The sequence below is a fragment of the Cetorhinus maximus genome, chromosome 15 (genome assembly GCF_964194155.1).
Source record: "Cetorhinus maximus chromosome 15, sCetMax3.hap1.1, whole genome shotgun sequence".
Taxonomy (NCBI): domain Eukaryota; kingdom Metazoa; phylum Chordata; class Chondrichthyes; order Lamniformes; family Cetorhinidae; genus Cetorhinus; species Cetorhinus maximus.
Window position 1 is genome coordinate 25,922,539 of NC_135893.1, and position 20,493 is coordinate 25,943,031.

Consider the following 20,493-nt stretch of genomic DNA (forward strand, 5'->3'; position numbering starts at 1 on the left):
GAGGGCAGAGGGCTCACCTCAAGTCAATTAACGGCTCAAGGGCTGTTAAATGGCTGTAGGGCGAGCCGGGCAAGTGGAGACAGTCTTGACTTTTACACTATTTTGGCTATAAAATAAAACTAGTTAAAACACTTCAGAAACCATCTAAAGTATCAGAATCATAATTATAAACACTGTCATAACATACAATTTATGGTTTCATTATTCATTATTTAAGTGACATACTCATGTAGTTACTAGTGTTCAGAAGTGGAGGTTCTGGGCACTTTTCAGATTTCACATTCTCCGCTGGGGACCTTGCCAACTGGCAACACAGACCAGAAATTTGAGCGCGCAGAATACAATTTCCTGACCATTGAAATGAATGTTCAGAAAATATTGTGCACTGTATACTTAAATTTTCAAAATGTACCATCAGTGGACAAGGTTTCCTTTCAGGAGCACAAAGTTGGAAATTTATCCCTTTCTAAGCACTGAATTCCACTGCAACAAGGTAATTTGAATCAGAACATTTTTCACAAAATATACATGTAAGTTGCTCCCTTATCTTAAAAAGTTTACTGAGTATGTTTTGGCATCTGAGCTACTAGCTTCCCTTGTTTCCTCCGGAACCAGGTAGCATTAGCTTTACAAAAGGGCTGGTTCTCTTATTTTTATGTGTCTCCCCTTCAATTCTTAAATAGTCTTTTCTTTGGTCAAGGAGCAGGTAGGAAACTTAGCTCCAGCCAGCTTTCTTCACCATTTTTGAAAATCCGTTTAAGGTTTTCTGCTTTCTTGTGATAGAGACATCTGGCTTCTCCCTGGAAGATAATGCATTGTGGTCAAGCCTGTAAATCTCTAGTACAGTATACAAGACCCCAAGCATGTTGTTTACCAGATTAGTTGACCTTGACATGGGAAGAAACTGAGACATAATACAGGAGTCATTAAAATGTTTAACATAAATGTATGCAGATTTCTTCTCCAGTAAAAATCTTCCTGCTATCTACCTTGACTACACACTTCCCTCTGATTACCTACCTTGACTAAACACTTCTAAACATCCTCCTGATCATCTATCTTGACTACACACTAAGAAAACAGTTTTGAACACAGGTCTGGAAATAACTGGAGAGCTGTTATGTAATAAAAACAAAAAACTACTGTGGATGCTGGAAATCCAAAACAAAACAAAAACAGAATTACCTGGAAAAAACTCAGCAGGTCTGGCAGCATCGGCGGAGAAGAGTTGATGTTTCGAGTCCTCATGGCCCTTCAACAGAACTGAGTAAAGTTAGGAGAGGGGTGAAATATAAGTTGGTTTGAGGTGGTGGGGAGAGAAGTTGGGGCGGGGGGTGGTGGTTGTAGGGACAAGCAAGTAGTGATAGGAGCAGATAATCAAAAGATGTCACAGACAAAGGAACAAAGAGGTGTTAAAGGTGGTGATATTATCTAAGAGAATGTGCTAATTAAGAATGGATGGCAGGACACTCAAGGTCCAGCTCTAGAGGGGATGGGGTGGAAAGACTGACAGGGCATTACAGGTATAGATTTAAAAATAATGGAAATAGGTGGGAAAAGAAAAATCTATATAAATTATTGGAAAAAACAAAAGGGAGGGGGAAGAAATGGGAAGGGGGGTGGTGATGGAGGAGGGAGTTCAAGATCTAAAGTTGTTGAATTCAATATTCAGTCCGGAAGGCTGTAAAGTGCCTAGTCGGATGATGAGGTGCTGTTCCTCCAGTTTGCGCTGGGCTTCACTGGAACAATGCAGCAAGCCAAGGACAGACATGTGGGCAAGAGAACAGGTCTGTCTGCAAGAAAGACCCAAACCTCCCTGTCGCTTGCCATTTTAACACTCCACCCTGCTCTCTTGCCCACATGTCTATCCTTGGCTTGCTGCATTGTTCCAGTGAAGCCCAACGCAAACTGGAGGAACAGCACTTCATCTTCCGACTAGGCACTTTACAGCCTTCCGGACTGAATATTGAATTCAACAACTTTAGATCTTGAACTCCCTCCTCCATCCCCACCCCCCTTCCCGTTTCTTCCCCCTCCCTTTTGTTTTTTCCAATAATTTATATAGATTTTTCTTTTCCCACCTATTTCCATTATTTTTAAATCTATACCTGTAATGCCCTGTCAGTCTTTCCACCCCATCCCCACTACAGCTGGACCTTGAGTGTCCTGCCAGCCATTCTTAATTAGCACATTCTCTTAGATAATATCACCACCTTTAACACCTCTTTGTTCCTTTGTCTGTGACATCTTTTGGTTATCTGCTCCTATCACTACTTGCTTGTCCCTACAACCAGCCCCCACCCCCCACCCCCCACCCCCCACCCCAACTTCTCTCCCCCCACCTTAAACCAGCTTATATTTCACCCCTCTCTTAACTTTACTCAGTTCTGTTGAAGGGTCATGAGGACTTGAAACGTCAACTCTTTTCTTCTCCGCCGATGCTGCCAGTCCTGCTGAGTTTTTTCCAGGTAATTCTGTTTTTGTTTTGAGCTGTTATGTAACATTGTTGGTTGCATTAAGCTTAAGGGTTGGAAATTCCCTTGGTTTCTTTAGAACGCTAATCTTGAAATTCAAATGCAGACAACGATATAGAGGCAATCCATTTCTTTCCTTTAGCTGAAAATGTTTTTTGAAAGCATGGTAACAATGATTCAAGACCACCATATCATGGCTCTTGAAGTTGCACCCAGTTATTCAAAACCAACAGAGAACATTAAAAAGCTGACAATGAGTTTAATTCCAGGCAACAGAAATCTAAAGCCTACCCAGAGAAGGTATATGTGGCAGCGATGTAGATGAAATTTTCATAGTAAAGCTGTTTGGACTCTTTGAAGTCATTCATATCACAGGTAATTTCTGATGAGCCTGCCCCTTTCACTGTTAGCGCGATGAGAGGCTGAAGGACAGGCTCGTCCCAGGCATAATTCAGTGAGGTGCCTGGTTTTACCTCTGTCTTTAGTCTTGGCTCTGCCACGCCATGTTGGTTGAAAATGACTGCAACCTGATACAAAAGAAAAAGAGGAGAGATCAGGAATTTGCTGCGAAGGCTGAACATATATTTCACTACTTCACAGCATTGGTATAACACCCCAATCTCTAGCTGCTTACATTTGCTAGATGGCAGAAATAGTTCTCTCTAAGGCTGTTACCATGAACAATCATTAATCAGAGGTTGAAGCACAAAAATGGAAACATTGTAAATTGGTGATTATCTGATGTTAGGACTCAATATATGGTCACAAAAACAACAAGTCCATCTTCTGCCAATTGACATGCTGTGTTCCAATACTTTGAGCTACCTGGTTTAAATTGCTGCAGGTTCAGGGATTCTGGCCTCCCTCATTAATATTTTCAGTCAAATATTATGGTACTGAAACAAATATGGTCAAAAATTGACTTGAAGGTCAAGAATAAGTTTAATAAGTTTAGCACTGTAATATTAGCCCAGTGTTAATAACATAAACATAAGAAATTTTAAATAAAATTTTCTGCATTTTACTTGCCTGGGTTCTTGGCTCACTATTTTCTTTTATATCTAATTCAAATGCCACAATATTTCTAGCTAATATAACCTGTCTGCTCTTAATTTTTGACGGTTAAGTATACGCCATGTCCTTTTTCCTGTGGTTCCTGTGGAAAATATGGTTGAAATTCCCTCCAAATGCCAGTTTTCTAACAAAATGTAAAAGTAGAGGTTGACTTGTTCTTAGATATAACCAGTCAATAAGTCTTATCAGGTCAAACAGAAAACGCATCTGCAGAATGAGTCATCTCCTATTTGTGGTGGCTACATACAGATAAATTGTTTGCAATTAGTTTTGTGTTTGCTGCTTCGCGATCTATGAGGAGCTGATTGCAAATCTTGAATTGTACTGTCGATTTAAGTGAGTTAAAAACAGCCCATAGGAATTTACTTCTGAAAAGTTGTCGATGCGGAATGGTGGCGGCAGCTGTTCGGAGTTACTGAATGCAATATGGTACGTCGCTCCTTTCAGAGTGATCTCCACTCGCAGGAGGTGACAGTTGCCTTGTGTATCTCTGCAAAGGAAAAAAGAAATTGGTGGGTCAGAAAGCCCTTAAAGGTTATAAACTACAGCCAGCTTATTACATGGTAAGAAACAACAAGAAATGAGGACAGACAATGTAAAAGAAATGCAACTTTAAACCAGCATCAGATCTTTGTCACTAATTGCATTGTTAGATCCAACTCCTGTGAACTCAATGTTCTTATTAAAAAACAGACTCTGATTTTCAACATGACAGGCAGCATGTGTGTGCAGCGATACTGCTAAACCTGAGTACTTCCAACATTTTCTTGTTTTATTTAAGATTTTCAGCATCCACAGTATTTTGCTTCAGTACTCTGATTTTTCTGTTTTGTAAGGTGAGTCAGACTGGGATTCTTCCTTGGAGGGAGGTTCTGCAGTGTTTTGCCCGCATATGTGTTCTTCACACACAGTGGACCATGAGAGCAGATGGGATATTTAATCATGAGGTTAAATTCCAACCTTGATTTTGTACTCACACATGCACAAGCTCTCCTCAGGAATTCCATAGAAGGCTCAAGAATGGGAATCCCTGTTAATTTTCCACTCACTAGTGTGGGGATCTTGAGGCCAAATGTACCACATTTATTGTCGTTGTGGCTAAAATCGAATACACCAGCATGGGTTAGACATCAAACTTGTGTCTACAGCCACAATACGTTTACCCATAATGCCAACGGGATAGGGTATCCAGTGCTTGTCAATATACATAAATCAATTATGAATAAGCCTTCTATGTTATGCACATCAGTCTTGTTATTTAGGCTTGTAAATGTGTCACAGTTTTATCACAATGACTGGAGCTTATATAATTTTTTACAGGGTAACAGTACTTGAAGAAAAATATTAACAGATGTTGAAAGCTTTATGAAAAATGCAGTAAATGGTAAGAAAAAATCCAAACTTGTGCTGTTGGTCTTGTAGCTATGCGTGCCAGAAAATGTTAATTTCTGTTCCTTTTTGAAAAGATTGTGAAAATAATCTCTAAAGAGTCAGTTATACTACTGGGGCTGAGAGGAAATCCTGTCAGCAAAGGTCTCCAAACTGTGTCCCATGACTTAAAAAGCTCCTCTGCTCAACTATTTTGGTTGCTAGAGTCTATTTCCAATGTCCTTTTCCAATCAGAAATCATTATTTCAAAGTTCACCATCCATTTCAAGATCCAAGTTATAATGCAGAAGGAAATCTTAAGCACGAGAAAGCAGACGGCAGATCTTGGCAATGCCTAATCATGGAGGACATTCCTTCATAAGGGGAATTGAGTCAATGGTACTGCAACACAGATTTCTATAAATTCTAGAATATCCAAACAATAAATGAAGTGAAAAGGGTAATAAACACTCAGTGACAGTCAGCAAGTGCCCAGTATTTCCATTATTCCATCAGGAGTAACAAGGTAGGAGTTACTGAGCCTGAGCTCACAGGTGGTAAATCTAAAATTTTAACCTGAAAGTAAAATAAACAAACAAGATCCAACACACCAAGAGAGCCTAAACAGGTTACCAACATTAGTAGTATTTTACAGAATTTTAACCATGTCCCATTCACCCATTGTTTCTGAGGTGGGAGACCTATATTGGCTCCCAGTTAAAGCCACGCCTCAATTTTAAAATTCCCATCCTTGTTTTCAAATCTATCCATGGCCTCACCCCTCCTCATCCCTGTAATCTGCTTCAGTGCTACATCCATCCATATCCGGGCTTTTGAGCATCCCTGATTTTAATCACTGCACCATTGGCGGCTGTACCTTCATGAGCCACAGCCCTAAGCTCTGGAATTCTCTCCCTAAACCTCTCCATTTCATTTCCTCTCTTGCATCCTTTAAGAGGCTCTTTATGGCGACCAACTTCCCCACAAAAGAAGTGTGCAACACTCCTGCTGTAAAGTGCGATGCAGGAGTTGGTAGGACAGAAGAATCCTGACAAATCCTGACATCACACGTTGCCATTGACAGCAGAATTACCAGTTTCTGACTGCCAATTAAATGCATATTTTTCTATCCGAGATCCTGGTCCATTAACTAGATTATCACATTTCTTCCGGGATACTATTCTCACCTCATGTTGACGTGGAAGGAGTTGTTCTTGCTCACCTCGAAGCCACCCGACCAAGTGCAATTGGGAACATCCATCAGGCGCACACATAACAACTGATCATAATCATTTCTCGGCCAATGAAATACCACGCTGGCACCAGGTAGAGTTGAAATGTAACCATCTGGATTTTGAGTGCCCTGAGAAATGATGTTACAATTAATATTTTATTATTGGTGAATCAGAGTATTGTGTTTGCTTGTTGCATGTTTTAAGAGACTCCTTAAAACTTAACTCATTGACCAATCTTTTGGTCACCTGCCCTAATATCTCGTTATACGGTTCAAATTTTGCTTGATATCACTCCTGCGAAGCATCTTGGGAAGTTTTACTACATTAAAGTTGCTTTATAAATAAAATTTCTTGTGCTGAGGATTTTCCAAAATGTTTCAAATCCAATTAAATATTTTTGAAGTGCCATTATTATTGGTTTATAGCCACGCAGAAGCCACTTTGTACACAGCAAGGCCCCATAAACAGCAAATAAAACGAATGAATAATTAAACTGCTAGTGTTGGCTGCGGGATAGGAAAAACATTGACTAGGACACGGGGGGAATTTCCCTGCTCCTCTTCATATTGTACATGGCATATTTTACATCCAGTTGGGCATGCAGATTGTGCCTTGGTTAATCCAAAAGACAGCACCTCCAACAATGAATTATTCCCTCAGTACCTTAACTCAAGTGTAGGCCTACATGTATCTGAATCTTAAAGGGGCTTGAGCAATGAGTCAAACATCAGAGAGCTATCAAATGACATAAAATACCACTCACGAAGAGCTACAATAGTGATCTTTAGCAGGTTGAAGAATGAGTTAGGAGGAGAGTGGAGAAACACAGACTTATCAACTTTGAAAAGAGGTGACTGGGAGGTATATGAATAAGATGGAAAACTATATAGAAAAGGTAAATGCAGAACATTGCTTCAAGCAAAAATGCAATTGTAGAGCAAGGTGACACAAGTCCAAAGGCAGACTTCGGACTAATGCCAGCAAGAGTGAAATAGAATCCCAGGAAAGGTGGTGGAGGTGAAAACCTTATAACTAATTAAGAAGCTGAATGGCATGATAGCAGGACTGTAGCATCTTTCCTAATGAATGAGCCAAATTTAATTGAATGATCTTCTCTGTATCTTCCTTGTGCCAACACAGGCACATACACCAATGCAGTTTGAGAGAAAACTGGACACAGCATTCAACATGCAATATCCATACAATGGATAAATGTTTTAGAAGAAATCAAAAATAGTTCTATATCATCACAGATTGGTCAACTGATGACTAATCCACTAACAAAGTGCAACACTGATGGAATAAACTGATCATATTACATTAACTGCTCCAATATTCACTACCTTGGGTCTGCTCAGGTTATTCATGTTGCTGTTTATTTTCCACGACTACATTTTGCAAATACTTCATACAATTGTGCAAATGTTTCACGCACCATCAGATTCCCCTCTCTGCTATTTTAATAAATGTCTTAATCCAGAGGAGAAAGGGGCTCAATAAGTGTGTTCAATGTTCATCTGATATCATCCCTTGAAGTTACAGGTTTTCTCCATATTCAGTAACACACTTCATTTTAAAATGAGAACATCAACATTTCTACCTGGCCTCTGGCAAACTCTCGTTGGGCAAAGGCCAGCTTGTGGGAGGATTTGTTGTCCAGTAGGTATCGGGGTGCAAAAGTCACTATGTTGGTATCTCTGTAGCGTCCTCTACCTTTCCTGATATCAATTCCTGAGATACAAAGATGAAAGTAAAGTAACAAGTAACCTAAAGTAATGATTGCTACACAAATTCCATTGCAGTCTCTGGCCAAAGTTATTCCTTAAACATAATGAAAACATAACCAGTATGATCTGCTTTGCCTCTTCACCCCTTAAAGATTTTCCCTTTAGGTCACTAAAGTACTTTATTCACTCTCACCGATACTGTAAATGAGTCCTGGCCTGTTCCCATGCTGAATCACTTTCACTGCTCGTACACCACTGCCTCCATCTGGGGAGAATTCCTGACACCAACCAGGAACTGCATCTGGATGGATCCCCTTCCCAATTCGCATGGTACACCTGCAGGGATCAGAGAGAACATGAGGCTAAATCCACCCACTGACACACAGGTCAGTAAGACCGGAAGGAGGTGGTTTCCTGGAAGACTTAGCAACCATAGATAGTAGTGTTCATGAATTCACAGATGATGCTAAATCATATGGCAATGTCAAGAATTTAGGAGGAGGAAATAAGATTACAGCTGGATTTGGATAAATGCAAGAAGTGCTCCCAAGGTTATGAATTGCCCTTCAATGTCGATCATTATGTACTTAGGAATACAGGTGCACAAAATTTAGATATACAGTAGAGCATAGCATTAGTAGGTTAAAATTGATAAGAAAGGAGACAGGCTTGGAAGTGATCATTAGGGAACGGTTAAAGATTCAAGCACAACTTCAGGAAGCTCTGGCCAAAGCAAACAGGGTTCTGAGCTGTATTGCCTTGACTATTCAGGGCAAACAAGGGCTATGATAATAGGTGATGATAATCAGTTCTGCTGAAGGGTCATGAGGACTCGAAACGTCAACTCTTTTCTTCTCCGCCGATGCTGCCAGACCTGCTGAGTTTTTCCAGGTAATTCTGTTTTTGTTTTGGATTTCCAGCATCCGCAGTAGTTTTTTGTTTTTATCTCTATGATAATAGGGTTACAGAGTATAAGGTCATGGTGAAAAACAAAAACAAAAATACTTGGAAAAACTCAGCAGGTCTGGCAGCATCTGCGGAGAGGAGCACAGTTAACGTTTCGAGTCCGAATGAGCCTTCAACAGAACTAAGTAAAAATAGAAGAGAGGTGAAATATAAGCTGGTTTAAGGGAGGGTGGGACAAGTAGAGCTGGATAGAGGGACAGTGATAGGTGGAGGTAACCAAAAGATGTCACAGACAAAAGGACAAACAGGTGTTGAAGGTGGTGATATTATCTAAGGAATGTGCTAATTAAGGGTAGAAAGCAGGACGAGCAAGGTACAGATAGCCCTAGTGGGGGTGGGGTGGGGGGAAGGAATCAAAAAAGGCTAAAAGGTAGAAATAAAACAATGGAAGGAAATACATTTAAAAATAATGGAAGTAGGTGGGAAAAGAAAAATCTATATAAATTATTGGAAAAAAAAGGTGGGGGGCGAAATCGGAAAGGTGGTGGGGATGGAGGAGAGAGTTCATGATCTAAAATTGTTGAACTCAATATTCAGACCGGAAGGCTGTGAAGTGCCTAGTCGGAAGATGAGGTGCTGTTCCTCCAGTTTGCGTTGAGCTTCACTGGAACAATGCAGCAAGCCAAGGACGGACATGTGGGCATGAGAGCAGGGTGGAGTGTTGAAATGGCAAGTGACAGGGAGGTCTGGGTAGTGCTTGAGGACAGACCGAAGGTGTTCTGCAAAGCGGTCACCCAGTCTGCGTTTGGTCTCTCCAATGTAGAGGAAACCACATTGGGAGCAACGAATGCAATAGACTAAATTGAGGGAAGTGCAAGTGAAATGCTGCTTCACTTGAAAGGAGTGTTTGGGCCCTTGGACGTTGAGGAGAGGGGAAGTAAAGGGGCAGGTGTTGCACCTTCTGCGGTTGCATGGGAAGGTGCCGTGGGAGGGGGTTGAGGTGTAGGGGGTGATGGAGGAGTGGACCAGGGTGTCCCGGAGGGAACGATCCCTGCGGAACCTTCCACAAACGCAGAAGGTGCAACACCTGCCCCTTTACTTCCCCTCTCCTCACCGTCCAAGGGCCCAAACACTCCTTTCAAGTGAAGCAGCATTTCACTTACACTTCCCTCAATTTAGTCTATTGCATTCGCTGCTCCCAATGCGGTTTCCTCTACATTGGAGAGACCAAACGCAGACTGGGTGACCGCTTTGCAGAACACCTTCGGTTTGTCTGCAAGCATGACCCAGACTTCCCTGTCACTTGCCATTTCAACACTCCACCCTGCTCTCATGCCCACATGTCCGTCCTTGGCTTGCTGCATCATTCCAGTGAAGCTCAACGCAAACTGGAAGAACAGCACCTCATCTTCCGACTAGGCACTTTACAGCCTTCCGGACTGAATATTGAGTTCAACAATTTTAGATCGTGAACTCTCTCCTCCATCCCCACCCCCTTTCCGATTCCCCCTCCCTTTTTTTTACAATAATTCATATAGATTTTTCTTTTCCCACCTACTTCCATTATTTTTAAATGTATTTCCATCCATTGTTTTATTTCTACCTTTTAGCCTTTTTTGATTTCTTCACCCCACCCCACCCCCACTAGGGCTATCTGTACCTTGCTCGTCCTGCTTTCTACCCTCAATTAGCACATTCCTTAGATAATATCACCACCTTCAATACCTGTTTATCCTTTTGTCTGTGACATCTTTTGGTTACCTCCACCTATCACTGTCCCTCTATCCAGCTCTACTTGTCCCACCCCCCCCCCCACCTTAAACCAGCTTATATTTCACCTCTCTTCTATTTTTACTTAGTTCTGTTGAAGGTTCATTCGGACTCGAAACGTTAACTGTGCTCCTCTCCGCAGATGCTGCCAGACCTGCTGAGTTTTTCCAGGTATTTTTATTTTTGTTTTGGATTTCCAGCATCTGCAGTTTTTTGCTTTTATCTTAAGGTCATGGTGAGACCTTTTCTGGAGCACTGTGTACCATTTTGGTTCCCCTCAAATCCTCCCACCTCAAGTAGGACAATTGCAGCTCTAGAAGGTATAGAGAAAGGTAAAGAGAATAAGCTCAAGTTTAAAAGCAGAAAATGCTGGAAAATCTCAGCAGGTGTGGCAGCTTGCTTCCAATCCATACGACTTCTTCAGAACCATTTCAAATCTCTAGATTAAGTTCGCTGAGTTACAAAGATGGGCCTTGTGCAATGGGTTTGGAATTGTTGAATAGGTGTAGATTTAAAGGGGATCTGATTCAAATTCCAAAATTAAGGGCATTGATAACATACAAATTGACAGGTTATTTGAGGTGAAGAAGCAGATAGCACTCGGGCTATCCATATGCCTTGAGAAACAGGAAGTGAAATTGGATATGCAGAAGTTTGTTTACCTCTGAGAGTGATTAACCTGTGAGAACTGCATTCCCTAGTTGGTAATGAGGGCTTGCTCCTAGTCCTTCAAGGAGATGTCAAGATACATTTTTGAAAAACTGCATGATCGAGCAGAAGGAAAGCAAGATAATGGGTGAAAAATAATGACTTTGGGGCATCTGGGGGCTTGCCTGATCGCCTTTGAGGGGTCAGAAAATAGTTTTGTGACAAGAGGTTTCCTAAATTGGTTACAGATGCCTGTGTTATGCTTGTCCCAGGAGGTGGAGCAGGAGGAGGATGGGTACGTGCAGCTAAATCCAACAAAAATTAGGGCGAGGACATTAATCTCCCGATAGCGGTTTCTTGCCCATAAGTACATGACATATTCAATTTTTAGATTGATTATTAAAACTAGGTGAATACATGCTGGGCTTCCCGGCTGGCTGAACAACACAGACTATGAAGTACCAGGTCTGAGGCAGATAATTTCAAGCATAGCATTTCGTTTTGGTGCCTCTTGGATAGAGAGGTGAAAATCAAATTGGTCTTGATTGCAATCGAGTAAGCCCTGCTGAAGGAAACATGTTTGGAAATAGATTAAGGATTCCAACTTCTCCTACGATCAAACAGTTGTCAACAGTCATTTTACCAGCTCACAGTGGAAGGAGAGTTATTAGGCTATGTATGGAGGATGATCAGTAGCATCTGCACCACAGAAAGGAGCCAGATTCTTCAGGATGTGCAAATGGTAGGTGGAGAAGGCAAGATGGAAATCTGGAGGAAGAATGAAGAATAAAATACATGCACTCCTTCTCATTGTGAAGCTCGTGACTTTCATTCCTGGTCAATGCTAATTTAATATATCTCATCATTAGCAGCGGGTGGGGGTGGTGTTGGGCGGGTGGGGAGGTAGGGAAGTGAATTTTTGTATCCATAGGTAAGGACCATTGGTCATTGGTCCTGGTCACCATTTGCTAACTCTTGCCGAAAGTACACAAGGACGGAAACAAAGCAATTGAGATACTGGGTGATGCTCACACATCCAGAATTGAATGTGATTTACTGTTTTGTACTGGGACCCGTGGAATTCGATCCCAACATTTTTTTTTATTATTTGTTCATGGGAAGTAGGCTTCGCTGGCTAGGCCAGCATTTATTGCTCATCCCTAATTGCCCTTGAGAAGGTGGTGATGAGCTGCCTTCTTGAACCACTGCAGTTCATATGGTGTAGGTAGACCCACAGTGCTGTTAGGGAGGGGGTTCTAGGATTTTGACCCAGTGACAGTGAAGGAATGGCAATATATTTCCAAGTCAGGATGGTGAGTGGCTTAGAGGGGAACATTCAGGTGATGGTGTTCCTATGTGTCTGCTACCCTCGTCTTTCTAGATAGTAGTGGTCGTGGGTTTGGAAGGTGCTGTCTAAGGAGGTTTGGTGAGTTAATCTTCACCTTTAGGAGAAAAAACAAGAGTCAAATGTGTATGTAAATGTAAGAAAATGAAAATGAATTGAAAATCTGTGCAACTGCAAGGTTACAGTTACAAGGTCATGAGGGCTTGTTTCACAAGGGAATGAATACAGGCATTTAGGAACAAGGGCACAGGTCCATCAGTGCCCCATTTTGTAGATCTACATTCAGGATTCGCTCAGCCACACATACATATTTCACATGGATATAAATATCACAGGTACGAACCAAAATGATTTAACAATCTTGCAATTCCTGGCATCTCAAAGGTAAAACAAGGCCTTTGTAACGGTTTAAGAGCAGGACAGTCCCTGTTCATAATTATAAACTGTCAAAATTCACTCTCATTACCTGAGTACATCAGGTGAGCCTGAGATGTGCATTATTGCATGTTTTACTCACATGTTAGGTTGCTCCTTATCTGCAAAGCTGAACAGGAGGGGGCTGAGGCTACGTGCAAGCTCATGCTCCTCAAACTGTCCTGCTGCATCAGCCTTGGCATTGTCCTGTCGAAAAATTAATGGCAGCCCTGAAGAAAGATGGGAATGAAGCAGAACTCTTCAGACCACTGATTTTCATGCACCACTTGCATTTTTGAAAATAAGCAACATTACATCATGCACCTATTTTTACTTTGGAATTTGAACTCTTTTTCTAACCTGTCTTGTTGAGGAGCCAGTAAGGTGCAGAAATGAGTATCTTCAGGGAGCCCTCTGCTCTGCACACAATCCGAATGCTCAGGTTCAGCAGGCGTTTTTTGGTGTCATAAAGACGCATACGAACATGATAGTTAGTGGTCCCTGCTGGTATTAGGAGTTCCTTGCACGAGGGAAAGTTTTCTAGTGTAATTCCTGACAAGTAAATTGTGATTAGGAGTGTTTTGAAAATTGGAAGGGTATTTTTTACATTTAAATTATCTTTGGAATTATTGAAGTATTTTGAAATAAATTGCTCTAACAACATCACATCTTGCCTTCCTAGAGACAACTTGTGGTAATTGTGTCCGATTTTAATTTACTCACTCATCCGGGACATGACATTTATAAAAAGAAAGATTATTTCAAAAAGTTTAGGTACATAGTGCATTATCGAGACTCATTGGACTTAACATACAATGAATTACTTCAAATTGCTCACCAGTTTTATGTAGACAAAAGCCATAATCATGATGTATACAAGATCTCACAAATTACAATGAATCAATTAATTTATTTGTTTTAGAGGTGCTATTCGATGGAGGGATGATAGCTAGGACATCAAGGGAGCTCTACGCTTCTCAGAATGGTGCCAAGTGAGCTTTCACATGCATCCAGAATACTTGTTCAAGGCTATTGTGGCGTTTAAACACAAACCTTCAAACTCAGAGATAAGAGTTATCCTCTGAACCAAACTGGCGACTTGTTTTTAGTGTCATTAAGTAGCCAAATCAAAAATACCCATCTATTTAGTTGACATAGCATCCACTTGACAGCATACTGGGCATAAATCATTTGCAGTTGTCACAGGGTTTATCTGGAACATAACTCAAAGGTGGGCATAATACAATCGTGATGGTTAGTTCCATTTATTGTAAATACGTTGGGTCGTAATTACCTCAATGCATAACAGATCCATCTGTTTCCTGGAGAGAAAGTTTCAGTGGGAGACACTTCTTCATATCTAGGGTCTGGTCTCTACCCACAAACATAGACTGTTTCTCTTCCAAATGATGACAGATGAGATGTGCATTGCCTGCCTTTCTGTTTGATTTCATTTTCTCACTGCACACCAAGAACTGTACATTTGTGCTACTTACCATTGCAGAAAATCAGGAAAGTACTTCTGCAGAATATAAGTTGCAGCCTATTTTGCCATCTAACAATCTGACAGATGCCCTCTGCATTTGGGGTCAGTGAGAGACAAAAAGGATACAATAAAAATTAGACATCTTACCAAGCTCGATGTTCTGAGATGTGTCAGCTGTGTGCAGCACAGCATCTTTCCCCTGCTTCAATGGTCCATTGATGGAGGTGCCTTTCACATAGTAGGAAAGCTCACAGGGTAGAAGATTTGTCAGGACAAGGGTGGGTAGCAAGTAGATGGTGTGACCTGGCTGTCGGTAAACCTGCATTGCATTGCCGGACATCAAATTTAAGGGCATGTAGTCAGGGTAGTTCTCCTTCTTAACTGCTACACAATACCTAAAAGTAATAACAAAAATTTTTTAACCTATCTTAACCTTTAATGTAGAAAAATATCCCAACGAGCTGTGACATGGGATGTGGGCTTCGCTAGCTAGGCCAGCATTTATTGCCCATTCCTAAGAGTGGGTCTGGAGTCACAGGCCAGACCAGGTAAGGTTTCCTTCCACATTAGTGAACCAGGTGGGTTTTTATGACAATTAGCAATGATTTTGTCATCATCAGGCTTTTAAATCCAATTTCACCATCTGCTGTGGCGAGATTCGAGCCCAGGTATTACTCTGGGATACTAGTCCAGCTATGCAATTGCCTCCAATGATCAGAGGTGGGTTTTAGGGAGGGTGTTAAGGGGGGGGTTTAGGGACAGAATTGCACAGCATGAGGCCTAGATGGCTGAAGGCACGACTCCCAAAAGTGGAGCAAAGGGAGAAGTGAGAGGATATATAGGATGGCCAGAGTTAGTGAAGGAAGGTGAAGGAGTTAAACATGAGAATCAGAATTTAAAATTAGAGGTGCTGGCTGCACTTGAAACTCTTAAAATACAATAGGTACCCTATTAAAGAAGCTAGTTTTAAAGGAATATTTGTTCCACACATGATTTCCTTTATATGCCCAAGTATGAATAGGCCGATGGCTTAATTTTGTGACATTTTTCTGTTTATCAAAGTAAAGGATTCATTGATATGGGAAAAGAGTAAACTTTTATCTCTTTCCCCCCCAATGACAGTATCAAGCACAGAGGTTTCATGATTTAATTTTTACTGATTTTACTCTTGAATATTGAGGAACATTGCAACATCTCTAGCTTGCTGCAAGCATCAAAAGATTTGATTTCAAGCCTGAAGTTGAGTTGAAATCCCCAGAAGTTCAGTGGAAATCTGAAGCTGTTCAGTGTTCTGGCCAGGCCATATTTGGAGTGCCGCATTCAGTTCTGGTAGCCATGACATGAGAGGGCCATTCAGGCCCTAAGGGCAGTGCAGACGAGTCCAAGAAAGCTAATCCCTGGCATTTCATGGTGAAACTTTTCGGAATGATGTGACAAGCTGGTGCTCCAGTTTCAAAAACAGAAGCTTCAAAGAATCTTACAGCAGTTTAACAAATAACAGGTAACATATACCTGAAACAAAGTCTGACACATCAAAGCAACAGGACAAGATGGCACTGGTTCATGGCTGTGAAAGGTAAAATTAGGGCAGATGTCAGGGAGTATTTCTTTACACAGAAAGTGATAAACATTTGGAATGCATTGCCAGGAAGAATAGTTAAGATCTGGACATGACTCATTTAAGAAACAGCTGGTTCCTATAATGTGAAATCTGTAAGATTGGTTTTCTGTAAGAATGAGGAATATTATATCTTTTCCAATAAATACAATAAAAAACAACATAAGCACCAATTGTTACTTTAAACAAGCTAACATTTAAAAACTAATGAAACAGTAAGAAGTGCCAGTTTTCGCAACACCGAATTTGCTCCAATTTTTGTGCAGAAAATGTAGTTTTAAAATAATTGAAAATTTTCCAGGGAAAAATTCTAAGCATGAGTTAGCTGCAGAGTAAAGTTCTCTCTACACTGCCTCATCAAGTAATCTAGGTTAAGTATAGCACAGATTAGATGCAGAGTAAAGCTCACTCTACTCTGCCCTATTAGTGCGATTTGACTCCAAAGTCAGTATCCCCTTCTGTAGCCTATAGCATTCTATTTTGGTGACTGTACAATGACAATTTAGTGCAAGGGAACGATTAATATAAAGGATTTTGGCCACCTTTGAACTGGGTTGAGAATAGCAAAAAGCTATTTTCATTTAGAACTGGCAGAAAGCCTGATTGTTTTAACTCATTACTTGGCGCTGGATTTAAACTCAAGCTTTGAAAGTGACCGAGCAGTGTTTGTGCCCTTCTTTTGTGCCCACTGTACTTCTGGTTGGAATTCCTTTACTAATGCTACACTCTTAATAGGCATAAAAGAATGGTTCCTATTTGAAATAAAAACTTTTGGCAGAGAGATCAAAAAATGCACCCTCTATCTTAACTGCATGACTTTTTGTTCTCCAACAATGGAATTTTAATAAGCAATGAAAGTGCATGATGAGAAACACAGTAGATCAATTAGCATCTGTGGAGAGAGAAGAGGGGTCAAATGTTTCGAGCCAGGCTTTTCTTCAGAACTGGAATTTTCGTATGCAGTGACTAAGTGTTGCTTCATGTTCTGAAGATTGCACAGAAAATGCTTTAGAAGATTGTTTATCATAAATTTACGTCCAAAACATCTTGGGAATTTACAGAAATAGTTGCAACTGACATCGGAACAGATTGCATACCTGTAGGAGCAGCTGTCATCACAGTCTGACGAATGACACTCGCGCTTGCTGCTGTTCACCTCCCCTACTTTTGCCACACTGGTCCAATGGATGGGTGTTTTACAGAAGAACAGCCCAAGTCCCTTTGGTCTCGCTTGTAGACGCCAAGATGTTAGGTGTAAGGGGATTGCTAATGAATCACCTGGTAACACTGCTGGCAACACCACAGGTTCTGAAATCATTGGAATTAGTTTGCATAAATTTGAGAACATACAAAAACAATGAACAATCTTTGTAAACTGTTGCCTAAGAAAATAACAGTCCAACTACTAGTCCAAAGTCAGAGTCCATTACTGCGATGGCCCCAAAGACATCGAAGCTGAGAAGAGGCTGAAGCGAGACAGACGTCAAATTTTTCTATTCTTCTCTCAACTGATCATGGATGAGGAAGGCCATTCAGTCTATCTTAATTCATTCATCTCTGAGATCCTAAAACCACACCCCCCTCACTGTAGCATCCAATTGTTTCTTAAATAATTCCAGAGGCCAGAATTTTCCCATCGGCGATTCGGGGGTGGGGCCCACTCGCCGACAGGAAAATGACGTGGAATGACGTCAGGAGGAGCCCCCGACGTCATCCCGGTCCCTTTAAATTTTTAGGAAGGCCAATTGAGGCCATTGACAGGCTAATTAAGATAATTAAAGGCCTGCCCATCCAACGTTAAGGCTGGCGGGCAGGCCAGGAGCCCCAGCGGGCTCCTAATACATGAAACCTCATCCACTGCCGGGATGAGGTTTCATGTCCGTTTTTAAGAAGTTTAATAAAGTTTATGTCCTTTTTATTAACATATCCCATCTTGTGTGGCATTGTCACATGAAGGGCACATGTTAATAATATTTTTATTTTTCTATTTTTTAAGTTTTGTGCACTGTCACTAATCACCCTGAGACACCACTTAGTCTCAGGGAGCAGTGTGCTCTTTCGCGTGCAAGCGCGAAAGAGTGCACTTTGACAGCTGGGGATTCCCTCCCTGCCCGGCACAGGAAGCGCATTGTGCTTTCTGTCGGGCAGGCCGCTGGGCGGGCCTTAATTGGCCCACCCACTCAAAATGGTGGCAGGCCCCGTTTCAGTGGCAGGGGTCAGCTGTCTGCCCGCTGCCGAGCCGGTGGGGCCTACATGCCCACCAAGGGCAAAATTCTGCCCAGAGTCTTTTTGTGTACCACTACTCTACCTCGAAGTTTATTCCATACGCTGATTACTCTGTGAAGAGAAATATCCAGACACCAACCCTAAATTTGCCATTTAGTGGTTTGAATTTATTTGCCCTTGTCTTACTCTCGCAATTTAAATTAGTGATAATCTGCATTTATCTTTTCCATTCTCATATCTACCTGCATGATTATCTCTCAGACACCACCTTCCAGACAGAAAGGCCCTAAGTGGCTCCAGTCTTTGCTCATATTTCAGGTCTTTGACACAAGCAATCAACCTTATCACTCTATTCTGCAAATTAATGCGATGCTTATGTCTTGGTGATCAGAACTGGACACATTGCTCAAGATAGGATCTTACCAAAGAAATATATACTTATCTGGTTACATAGTTTAATTTTCTGTTGGCTTTGTTGATTATTGTCCTGCTTTGGTCTACCAGCAGCTTCTGTAGGTGGGTTATTCAACCATGGAGCTATCATAACAAAGCCTAACACACTGTCCATAACCAATGTCCACAGCATTTTCTATTGAGGACCAGCCACAGCCAGTTATTGACCAGAACCCGGTTTGATTTTCCCTTCGTCAGCCCAGGTCACTGATCTCAATTATAATCCATTGCTGCTGCAAAGTTAAATCAAAAGGTACATTCGCCAACTGAGGCACTGGAGAAACACACGCATAACAACTTTCATAATTCAGAATGGATTACAAAGTTCTCTCTGAGCTAACAGGTTTCATCTTAGTTCTTACCTCAGAAACAGGAATGGGAAAACTCAGTTATGTCGCCTGGGGCTGTGAAACAAATATCCTTAGTGCTAAGTCACAGAAATACATGATAATAGGTTTTAAAAAAGGCTTCTCATCTAGAGAAGTTGTTAGTCGTGTGGTAGTACAGCACTTGAATCTTGCTGAAAAAAGAGACATGCTATCGAAGCTGTCCTGATGAGTGCAAGATGAAAAGCTATGTAAAACAAACCAATAGTAGAGGGAACAAGAATTTATACTGCATGAGAAGAGATTGGTTGTCAAGTGGACTCTGATTGGCAGAGGCATTGCCATGAATGCAGCAGGGAACAGTTAACTGTTCACTGCCAAACTTTTGTTTCAAATTCAAACCAGGCAGATTGACTCTGATTGGTCAAGGCATTGCCATTGGGAATGAACCAGGGAATAGCTGTCCATCAAGCTTTTGTTTAGTTGGAAATGGTGTAATGTGTGTACATGCTCCTTCTGTCTGCAAAGGACAGGGCCCTGTGTCTGAATATATGTGGCTTTTAGTAAATGAGCCACACTGCGAGCCCGACTGATAATCTTAAATTGGTTTTCAGTGTAATTTTTAGCACAATCAGGATTGTTTAGCAAGTGTTGTCCAATCGTGGAATCACATCTAAAGTTGGACACTATGTTTTGAGTTTTGCAAGCACAGGCTGGTTGGGTACAGTCAGTACTTTGCCGGTTGTGAACAGCCGAAGGGGTGTGCTGTTTGATACAATCTGCCAATTGCTGGGGTGTACGGCCATCAAACCCGGCATCGCACCAGCACTGAAATTCATTTACCGCATTACTCATTTGTGTGATAGGCAGAATGTCTTTTTGGTTTGACGGTAGCATCCTGTTCGTGGAGAATACCACTCGTGTTGCTACTGCATAGTAGCAGTGTGCAAAGGCTAGCTTCATCTGTTGCTCAAATTTTTGAGACACCTTACCCTTCCAGGGTAACCTGAGGTAGACTGGGCACTTTTCAGGGCCAAAAGTGGTGGCCTTAGGTCCATTCATGACTTTGTGCAATATACAGCGAGCAATCATCTGATCAGGGTTACCATTTTCTCGCAGGACGGTTTTGATGTGCTCTCTTTCAGCATCAAGCTTGCACGGCAAGCAAACGGCTCAGGTTCTATTTGAAAAAACAATTCTTTTCAGCTATACTAAAGACGCAAATGTTCACACTCACTGCCAAGGAGAATAACAAATTGCCAATTTAGATTTCTGAAAATGACTATCAATTGTAGCTAATTTACTACCTACTTTACAGTTGAAATGGCCGAATCTATCCCTAATCAAAAGTGAATGGCCACAGTTAGGGGAATAGTACGTTTCATCGTGCAGTTATTTTATACAGTTTCGAATAACAGAATTT

General features: G+C 41.4%; 1 protein-coding gene across 1 annotated transcript in view; it reads right to left on the bottom strand.

Annotated features, from left to right (window-relative positions):
• vps13d (vacuolar protein sorting 13 homolog D) overlaps positions 1–20,493 on the bottom strand; it is a 280,943-nt gene that overhangs the window by 105,103 nt on the left and 155,347 nt on the right. Inside the window, exons 45-53 of the mRNA XM_078558176.1 lie at positions 17,163–17,373; positions 14,595–14,842; positions 13,322–13,513; positions 13,065–13,191; positions 8,072–8,214; positions 7,752–7,882; positions 6,104–6,279; positions 3,915–4,038; positions 2,766–3,001 (exon numbers count right to left, since the gene is read on the bottom strand). Of these exons, the coding sequence (XP_078414302.1) occupies positions 2,766–3,001; positions 3,915–4,038; positions 6,104–6,279; positions 7,752–7,882; positions 8,072–8,214; positions 13,065–13,191; positions 13,322–13,513; positions 14,595–14,842; positions 17,163–17,373 (1,588 nt within the window). The remainder of the gene's footprint in view (positions 1–2,765; positions 3,002–3,914; positions 4,039–6,103; positions 6,280–7,751; positions 7,883–8,071; positions 8,215–13,064; positions 13,192–13,321; positions 13,514–14,594; positions 14,843–17,162; positions 17,374–20,493) is intronic.